The sequence below is a fragment of the Festucalex cinctus genome, chromosome 18 (genome assembly GCF_051991245.1).
Source record: "Festucalex cinctus isolate MCC-2025b chromosome 18, RoL_Fcin_1.0, whole genome shotgun sequence".
Taxonomy (NCBI): Eukaryota; Metazoa; Chordata; class Actinopteri; order Syngnathiformes; family Syngnathidae; genus Festucalex; species Festucalex cinctus.
In genome coordinates, this window is record NC_135428.1 from 11,237,322 (window position 1) to 11,246,995 (window position 9,674).

The following is a 9,674-nucleotide window of genomic DNA, read 5'->3' on the forward strand; positions in this document are numbered from 1 at the left end:
AGAAGATATTCAGTCTGCTTTCATAGAGGACTACAGAAATCAGAGATGATTTACTGTCGAGGGGCTGAAATTTTGAGGATTTGAAGCGAAACAATTTCTCAAAACAAATATCAAAATTGATAAGTGATTAGTTATCAACAAATTGTTGCACCTCTACCTTTGTCAAACATTCTCCTCCTAACCTTATAGACAGAATTTCTAATTGCAGCCGAGTGATTGAGGGGGATTCGGTTTGGTGGCCTCAGTATTGCGTCTGCATTTTGCAGATGATGTACATATCATTCAGATGATGTTGGTTTCATCAAGCTGCGATCTTCATCTCTCACTGGAGCGCTTTGCAGCAGAGTATGAAGCGGTTGGGATGAAAATCAACACCTCTAAGTGTGAAACCATTGTCTTCAGTCATAGAAGAGTGGACAGTTCCTCTCCAGGTTCGAGAGCAGAATGGAACAGGAGACCGACAGGCAAATCGGTGCCGCGTCTGCAGTGATGCGGAATTTGTATTGGTCCCTCGTGGTGAAGGAGTTGAGCTGAAAAGCGAAGCTCTCAAATGACTGGTCAATCTACGTTCCTACCATTATGTATGGTCACAAGCTGTGGGTTGTGACAAATAAATTGCCAGATACATGCGGCCTCCGCAGAGCATCCAGGGTCTTCTTTGGAGGGTGAGAAGCTTGGTCATCCGGGAGGGGCCCAGAGTAGAGTCAGTGCTCCTCCACATTGACAAGAGCCAAATGGAGGTGGTTTTGGCATCTGATTAGGCTGCAAGAGGAGGGGAAGACTCGGGGCACAGTGGAGAGACTATGTGTCCCGCCTGGCGTGGGAATGCAAGAGCTGGATGAAGTGGCTTGGGTGAGGGAAATCTGGGTTCCACGGATAAGCTGAAGTACATAGATGATGGATGGATGGATGGTTTTACTCCTGTACTACTGTCAGGTTTCGACAGAGTTTGAAGAAATTTGACAAATACTCCCATGATTAATCTGTGCTGTTGTGTGCAATGAACAGAACCTTTGGCCAGAGGCTTAGTGGCACAAAACACACACACACATGTAGGCACACGCACACAATTACAGACAGGCGGTTGGTTGCATGTGACTTCCTGAAAGAAAGCACCAGATGAGACTTGACTTTTTGAAAGTGGATCCTGAGCAGGACGTAACAGGATCAGGAAGGTGGAGTCTAAGTTCTATACTGGGAAGAGTCCATGAGAGGAAGAGCCACCATCTGGTGTCAGTGGGTAACTTTTTTTTTTTGTTCTCCCACTCACATTAGCAGGAAGCCAGCACACACACAGGAAAGCAACCTGCCCGAGCTCGCACAAGATGTTCCACATGAAGGAATCCAGCGGCTTTTTCTTCCTTTCTTTCTTTCTTCTGCCAACTTTAAGAGAGTAAGCTTTGACGGGACGCCACTAGGATGTCTCGGCGGGACCAGAAGTTTCGACGGGGGACGAAAGGGCGGTAAGAGACAGGGGTCGTTTCTCAGATGAGGTGTGCACGTACAACTTAGACTGGAGCAACAATGCAAACAAATTGCAACACATACACTTCCTCCCACACACAGCAAAATTTCTACTTTTGACTTTGAGCCTTTAAGAAGACGCTTTCAACAAAAGTGATTGATGATGAGATGATACGATTTTCTGTATGCGCTTACTGATGATCAAAGTTTTTCATCACATTGCTTTTGGAATTTGTATTCTTAATCTCACAAGATCATTGATTCTATTGCCACCATTGATGAGGCGAACATGGCAAGGAATCCAGTAGCACCTTGTCTGAATGGAGTGAATGAGCTGAAATACGTCCACAGAAAAAAATGTTAGGAAAAACCATGCTAAATTTGAACAATTAAACAAAAATAGGCAAGCATATATAAGGAGGCTTGAAAATGGTGAAAACTGAAGGCATCCTTTAAAAGGATTTGGGTCTGTCCAAGGTAGGCATGTGCCGGTCTCACAACCTGACGGCATGATCAAACTGAGAAAAAATATCCTGGTGGTACATTTGACTTGGTGATTGTGTCAACATGGCCTTTGCGGCCGAGGCGGGAGAGGAAATGAGGTGGAGTCATACAGGAAGTGGCCGCCCACCGCGTTTGTGCTGCTTTGTAGATTAGCCACCACCACAATTTCATGTGAGCATGTGAACTTCTATACCCTTAAGTTTTAGTACCACACCTTTACGTGGGTGCTATTTTGACAAATTCTATGATGTTGAACATGGCTCGCTCTCTTTGATGACGCTACATTAAGGCAGTGTTTCCCATCCCTGGTCCTCGGGGCACACTATCCAGCCTGTTTTCCATGTCTCCCGATTCCAACGCAGGTGAGGATCGTTAGCAAGCTTCTCCAGAGCTTGCTAATGAACTGTCATTGGAATCACCTGCGTTGCAAATAGAGAGACATGGAAAACAGGCTGGATAGTGTGCCCTGAGGACCAGGGTTGAAAATCACTGCATTCAGGGATGAACAAACAGTTTTGGGGTCTCTTGAAAAGTGATGATTCTGGAGGATTCTGACCAACGGCAGTGATATAGCACTTATCCTTATTGGGGTCATGGAAGACTTTGGGGGGAGAGCCATGGGTATAACCTGGACTGGCTGCCAGACAAATACAAACAACAAACTTTTCACCGGTGAATGTTAGCGCTCATGTTGACAATTCACACGGCTCACGTTCACACCAAAAACAATTTGGAGTCTTCCATGAAACATAGTTATTTTTGCAGTGTGGGGTATTGTTGGCATACCCTGAGAAAAGCCACCCAACCTCAAGGAAGGTCAGAGACAAGTTTCAACGGCAAGTCTTACAACCTTAAGGCACACGGCAAACCACTAGGGCACTGTGTTGTATTTTAGTCAACATGAAAAACTATTTAGAGCCATCAACCAACCTACCATGAATCATGCAAACTGCCCAAGGATAAAAATGCATCTGAAGCTGCCAAGAATTTTTTGTTTTGACATTCTTTCTCACGGGTGGAGCTTTTGAACCGCTGATGCCCTCTGGCGCACAGGTGCCGAGAATGCGATTGCATCTTATCTCACTGGTACTACGAGCGAGATGGACAACTGTACTGCAAGAGGCACTACTGGCAGCGTTACGGCGAGAACTGTCACGGCTGCAGTGAGACGCTCCAACCAGGACTCGTCATGGTGAGCTCAACCATGTCCATTTATATTCAGCGACATTATAACATAAAGCTGACTCACTATCAACTGAGAAGCCACGGCTGATGTTCTTAGTGTGCAGTCAGCATATCAACAAAATCCAGCCTGAAGCAAACTTTCAGCAAATTGGTGTGTCTTCCTGTGGTTGACTAAATAAGCTTGTCTTGTGAAGTCGTGAAAGCGGGTCCCATGAAAAGCTCCTGAGATTGCATTACTGTGTAGCTTGGATGCAGAAATTGTCACAAGGGTGTTTGTTGTGGTGGAGTGGAGTAGAGCAGAGCGGCAGCAGGCAAGGCAAGGCAGAAATGCAGGGGAATCTCTAAATGTTATCCATTTAGAAAAAATACAAACATAGGTAAGGGAGCTTGAAATATCAGAAACCAACCGAAAAAAAAAAAAAAAAAAAAAACGTCGAAGACCCACCAACAAAACTGAGCTACTTGTAGAACCAAATAGATAGAAAATTCAGATTGATAGAGGAACTAATGTTCAGAACACGTCTGACTGGGGCATCAACGTCACACTGAAAAGAGTAAGCAAACACTGCATGTACTGACAGGTCGCTGGAGAGCAGAAGTACCACCCCGAATGCTTCACGTGTATAAAGTGTCAGATATTCATTGGCGATGGAGACAGCTACACACTTGTGGAACATTCCAAACTCTTCTGGTAAGTTTCACGTTTCCATCTTCGAGGTCTTTTTGAATTCCTTGGGTGTGTTGACGTTTGTCTGGCAGTGGTCAGTGTTTCAGTCAGGGTGCAGCATCATCACCCTCATTACTACCTATCAAGAGCCCGCACACAGTGGCACTAGTGTCACTTCCTCCACAGACAGACGGCCATCGAGGTCTGAAGGTGGCCACTGGACTCAGCCAAGAAAGCAGTCCTCTGGTTACTGTGGCAGCGTGAGTCAAATTTTGGCAGACATCCTGAACTTTAGTCTTTTACTTACAATCCAATCCTTCCTCATCCTCCTTCAGGTTAGACTCAGATGTTCTTGGTCAGGACCTGCTGTCTTCAGTCCACATTGGAGACAACGTCCTGGAAGTCAACGGCATTCCGGTCTACAATGTTTGCCCCAACGAGGTTCCTGATGGCTAAATGAACCATCCGTGAGTGATAAATCAGACAAAATTAAGCCAATCTAAGGTCTACCTTGCTTCCTTTAGGTAGTTCATGCGATCCAGGACACAAGCAGACCACTGCAGCTGACCGTTGAACACAATCCACGGTCTAAGACCTCCACCAATATCCATGAAGATCTCAATTGTGCCTGTGAAAAAGTGCCTTCAACACACACGCTTCCAAACCTGGAGGAGGAGCCTGGCTCAGGGGTGGAAACACTGGAACCAACCAGAAAGAGTCTCTCCTCGCCTCAGCACCGAGGACCCATGGGAATGCGATCCCGAAACATCCTGTAATGTTAGCTCCCGACTGTCTTTGATTCATCAAAGCTATCTTGCCAGGCTAAGTTAGGCTTCCTCTGTCAGGCGCAGCTGCAGCATCGAAAAGTCTTCCTTGTCACTCTTATCCCAAAAGAAAGACATGGTGCGCTCTGAGTCTCTGCGTGCCGACCCAGGAGATCGAACCCATCGCATCTTCAGGCCTTCAGACCTCATCCATGGAGAAGTGCTAGGGAGGGGTTTCTTCGGACAGGCCATCAAGGTAGGGTAGTAGCCTAAGTCTCACGATCATAAAAAGAAATTTGGGGACGAAATGGACACTGTGACCTTCATGTCATTGTCAAGGTGACACATCAGGAGACAGGAGAGGTGATGGTGATGAAAGAGTTGATACGTTTTGATGAGGAGACACACAAGACTTTCCTGAAAGAGGTGCATGTCTTTATGAAGCTACTTGTTCTTCAATGGCTTTACACTGACCTTCTGTTTGGCCTTCAGGTAAAGGTGATGCGCTGTCTGGATCATCCCAATGTCCTCAAGTTCATTGGACTATTTTACAAGGACAAGCACATACACTTTGTGTCCGAGTACATCCAGGGAGGAACGCTCAGAGAAAGCATCGCCAAAATGGTACCGCACATTTTTCACTCTTACATGATTCATCCAGCTCCAATTCATCTTTGAACATCATGTAGGCAGGATGGCCCACTCTTTGATACTCTCAAAAGTGGTAGTGAACAACTTTTGACAGTCGAAGCACATAAAACACACACACACACACACACACACACACACACACACACACACACAATTACTGTCATGTAAATACTGGAACAAACAAAACAATGGAATGTTGGCAACGAACGATGTTTGTTGACTTGTGCTCTCACTAGGTTTCTGTAAGAGTGACTAATTGTTGAGTTGATCTGGTGGTGGTGGAAAGCATCTTAATGCTAATGTTTGATGTCTATCCGGTTGTTTTAGGACAATAACTTTTCATGGAATGTCAGAGTGAGTTACGCCAAAGACATTGCAGCTGGAATGGTGAGTATGCTCTATGCGAGGTCGATGTCAAAGACATCATCTCACCTTTTATGTCAAATCTCACCTTGTTAGGCATATTTACACTCAATGAATGTCATCCACCGTGATTTAAACTCATACAACTGCCTGGTGAAAGAGGTAAACTCATGGTTGTATGTGTTTTGTATCATTTTCCAACAGTACAAAATGATTGGCAAACTCACAGTGGTTGCATTTCCCTCATTTAGGATCAGTCCGTTGTGGTGGCAGATTTTGGTCTTGCTCGTTTGGTGACTGGAGAGCGGAATCGCGGCAGAACTTCTCTGGATCGACCTCCAAAGGGAACATTGTCGGAGCTGCGCAAGCCAGACCGCAGGAAGCGCTACACGGTGGTTGGCAACCCCTATTGGATGGCCCCGGAGATGATCCATGGTGAAGCTTGAGGAGGGAATGATACATGACCAAATGAAACATCTTCACATCGCTGTAGCTGACAATGTGTGTCACTTTTGAACCTCTTAGGGAAAAGCTACGATGAACGTGTGGACATCTTTTCCTTCGGAATCATCATTTGTGAGGTATGCAAGTAGAATTTAGAAATTGCTTTAACACGTTTGTCACTTGGACTCAAAGCCTGCATTAACACATTTCCTTCCCATGATGCTCAGTTTATACCATCAAAGGCGCAGTCTGCCGGATTCACTAAGGAAAATGCACTTTTTAAATACAGAATGTACGCACTTTAACTTTCTCTCAGTCAACACATCTGTGTTTATGTTAATCTTTGGTGGTGATTTCCTCCTAAAACCCCACCCCCCCACCCCCAGCCTGTATTTTGCCATTTTGTGTTTGTTTTGTAAACAACGCGACATTTCTGTGGAAAGACAGTGTTTACACCCCTCCAGCCAATCGCAGAGCAGAGGGTGGCGTGTCGCAAACGGGACCGGGCGAACGTGTCGGCTGCGTGACGTCACTCCCGCGGTAATTTGAAAGCACGCACAGATTTTTTTTTTCTTCACTCACTCATTCACACACGTAAGCTTCTGTGAGTGAGTGAGTGAAAAAATAATAATAATCCGTGCGTGCTTTCAAATTGCCGCGGGAGTGACGTCACGCAGCTTACACGTTCGCCCGGCCCCGTTTGCGACACGCCACCCACCACCACTCACAGAAGCTTACGTGTGTGAATGAGTGAGTGAAGAAAAAAAAAAATCCGTGCGTGCTTTCAAATTGTCGCGGGAGTGACGTCACGCAGCCGACACATTCGCCCGGCCCCGTTTGCGACACGCCACCCACCACCACTCACAGAAGCTTACGTGTGTGAATGAGTGAGTGAAGAAAAAAAAAAATCCGTGCGTGCTTTCAAATTGTCACGGGAGTGACGTCACGCAGCCGACATGTTCGCCCGGCCCCGTTTGCGAAACGCCACCCCCCGCTCTGCGATTGGCTGGAGGGGTGTAAACACTGTCTTTCCACAGAAACGTCCCGGTGTTTACAAAACAAACACAAAATGCAGGCTGGGGGGGTGGGGGTTTAGGACGAAATCACCACCAAAGATTAACATAAACACAGACGTGTAGACTGAGAGAAAGTCAAAGTGTGTACATCCTGTATTTAAAAAGTGCACTTTCCTGAGTGAATCCGGTAGACAGACCCTTTAATTAGAGTCAAAGAGATAGAAAACATGAAGTACTTTGTAAGATTTAAATCAAAGTTGGAAGGTTCAGTCTAGAGAAGGGTTGGGCATCAGGTCTGAAGTAAAAACTTCATAGAAATAAAGTCCTTCGAGATGCTCAGATTTAGAACCATAATTCAAACTTGCCCAGAGTAAGCAAACAAAACGACATAGAATGTGTCATACGTACGCATGCATAAATTGTTTCAAATATTATTCAGATCATAGGAAGAGTGAGCGCCGACCCAGACTTCCTACCTCGGAGTAACGACTTTGGCCTGAACGTGGCTGCTTTCATTGAGCAGCACCAGCCCTCAGAGTGCCCTTTGACCTTCCTACCACTGGCTGCCCTCTGCTGTGACATGGATGCTGATCAAAGGTAACCTCAGCACACTTTGGCCACAACACATTGAGACTGTAATCTTGGCAAAATTGTCACAGGCCTTCCTTCTCCAAGCTGGAGGAGTGGCTGGAGAATCTGCTGATGCACTTGGACATCGGCCTGCCGCTCCGCTCCGAGATGGAGGAGATCTGCAAAATATTCTGGCAGAACCACCAACATAGTTCAGAACTGGACAACTTGTCCACTTATTCTCCACATTCTCAGACTCCCAACACATCTCCCGACAATGGAAATAATCACAATGATCAACTTCCTCATACGAGCGAAAACTGCACACCTCACGATTGTGAGCACTTGAATCAAGAACTTGCAGAACAAAATGTGAACACCATCTCGTCTCCAAACAGATTCTTGATGTCTGACACTTCTGAATGTCACGAACATGGACAAGCCCAAAGTCATACAGAACCCTCACAAGTCGACAGCCTGCCTGCAGGCCCGTCTAATAGGTCTCGAAGGATTTGCAGAGTTTTGTGGAACAGGACCACACAGGACGACCAATCTTTGCTATAAGTGTCTTTTGTCAACACATAATAGTCCGTGGGCTCTGTGGCTTTATCGTGTTGGTTGGTGACCCAGTAAAGGGGTGGGAGTCAAACCTTTATGAAAATATTTGAAAAAGTAAAACTTAACTACCGTGCCTTTTCACACACTGGAAACATGCAAATTATTTTACAAAATTTAATTTTAGAAATTCACTTACACCCCTAGTGGATCAGAGATGCCGTTAAGACCGCAATATCTGTCTTGACCAATGAGAAACGCTGCACTATCACCCATTGTGTACCACAAGAAAAGACATGCAAGATAGCGGACTCTTAGACAGTCAAAATGTTATAGAGTAGCCTAACAAACAATATTGTGAGAAATGTTGCTCAAATCCACATGTGGACTCATTTTTCTTTCTTTCTTTCTTTTTTTTTTTTTTTTAAAATAGAGATTGTGCTTTAGTGGAAACATTTAGAGGACAGTCAGCTAAAGGCAAATAAGTACTTGGAAGTGTTGCTAGTAAAATATGTTTGTTTTTTTACTTGAGCTTGAGCATTTCAATCATTTTAATCATGGTGGGTATTTCATTCAGACATGTACTGTGATAGGGTTCCACACTACAATGGCCACATTAGAATGTTTTGCCTCAGAGGGCCATTTTGACTGTGAAACATTAAATATGTTCAATCACCTCATCATAGTATTGCAGAACAAGTTGCTGGATTACCAGCTTTGAAATCAGAGGTAAGGGTAAATGGCGTGGTAGACAATTGTTCAAGTTACTGTAAAAACTTGAAAAAAATGTTTACAACAATTTGGACCACAAGCTCAAGTTCAAATGCTAAGCTATTTGGTTACCAAATAAAAAAATAAAAATAAAAATAAAAAAAATACAATGAAACTCACCTTTGTCATTAGTCATTGATGTTAGTACTTTCATTCTGAAGTTTGAATGAATTTCAGAAAAATAAATATAGTAGGCTACTGTGTACTGTACTATCCAAATACAATTTCTCCAATCAAATGAAAAGAAAAAAAATACTAATTCACAGTCAAAGGACCTCCAGCTGTTTCGCTTTAAGACCCCTTTCCATTTCGCTGTGTCAAATTCATTTTAATTAAAATTTATGCCGTGCTCATTATGAACGTAACTCAAATAAATATCATTATCATGTATACGACATAATATAAAATCCGAAATAACCATATGAATCTAACAGCATTATTAGAGTTGTTTGACGAAACTACAAAACGAATCTAGCTCGCTCGCTAGCTAGCTATATAGCTAACCACTACTTTCTCGGGTAGTTCAGGTAAGCGTTAATTCAAATAGAAACCATGGACTAAAATTTTTCTGTTACATTAAGTGAAGCCTTACATTGTTAATTAAGAATTTATGTTATCTTGACAATTTCTATTCTTTGACTTCAAACATTCAAGTATGCTACTCGCCGGTGACGCCAGCCTTGGTGTTCCGCCCTCTCTCCGCTGCGTCCTCGCGTAAAG

The 9,674-nt window shown here is 44.2% G+C and overlaps 2 protein-coding genes across 5 annotated transcripts in view; one reads left to right on the forward strand and one right to left on the reverse strand.

The window, feature by feature from the left end:
• mrps17 (mitochondrial ribosomal protein S17) overlaps window positions 1-9,661 on the reverse strand; it is a 41,037-nt gene extending 31,376 nt beyond the window's left edge. For all 3 annotated transcript variants that reach the window (XM_077504691.1, XM_077504690.1, XM_077504688.1), the window contains exons 1-3: window positions 9,075-9,661; window positions 7,535-7,819; window positions 5,826-6,039 (exon numbers count right to left, since the gene is read on the reverse strand). The gene's annotated coding sequence lies outside the window, so the exon portion shown is untranslated. The remainder of the gene's footprint in view (window positions 1-5,825; window positions 6,040-7,534; window positions 7,820-9,074) is intronic.
• On the forward strand, window positions 1,132-8,863 carry LOC144006041 (LIM domain kinase 1-like). 2 transcript variants are annotated; one of them, XM_077504668.1, is made up of 15 exons: window positions 1,132-1,463; window positions 3,022-3,160; window positions 3,735-3,844; window positions 3,913-4,080; window positions 4,156-4,261; window positions 4,345-4,592; window positions 4,666-4,840; window positions 4,924-5,010; window positions 5,077-5,208; window positions 5,563-5,622; window positions 5,695-5,760; window positions 5,850-6,033; window positions 6,124-6,179; window positions 7,498-7,655; window positions 7,718-8,863. In XM_077504668.1, the coding sequence occupies exons 1-15, from the start codon at window positions 1,420-1,422 to the stop codon at window positions 8,190-8,192; spliced, it is 2,208 nt and encodes a 735-aa protein (XP_077360794.1). In that variant the 5' UTR covers window positions 1,132-1,419; the 3' UTR covers window positions 8,193-8,863. The 2 variants fall into 2 exon arrangements, with proteins under 2 accessions (XP_077360794.1, XP_077360795.1); XM_077504669.1 differs by lacking the exon at window positions 1,132-1,463 and having other exon boundaries at window positions 3,023-3,160; window positions 4,007-4,080.
• Window positions 9,662-9,674: the final 13 nt, after the last annotated feature.

What these genes read in the sequence shown, in the direction of transcription:
- LOC144006041 (XM_077504668.1), top strand. Translation starts at nt 1,420, where the DNA reads ATGTCTCGGCGGGACCAGAAGTTTCGACGGGGGACGAAAGGGCG. An exon ending in ACAAGACTTTCCTGAAAGAG is followed by an intron (nt 5,011 to 5,076) that starts GTGCATGTCTTT and finishes TTTGGCCTTCAG; the next exon opens with GTAAAGGTGATGCGCTGTCT. An exon ending in GGCCCCGGAGATGATCCATG is followed by an intron (nt 6,034 to 6,123) that starts GTGAAGCTTGAG and finishes TGAACCTCTTAG; the next exon opens with GGAAAAGCTACGATGAACGT.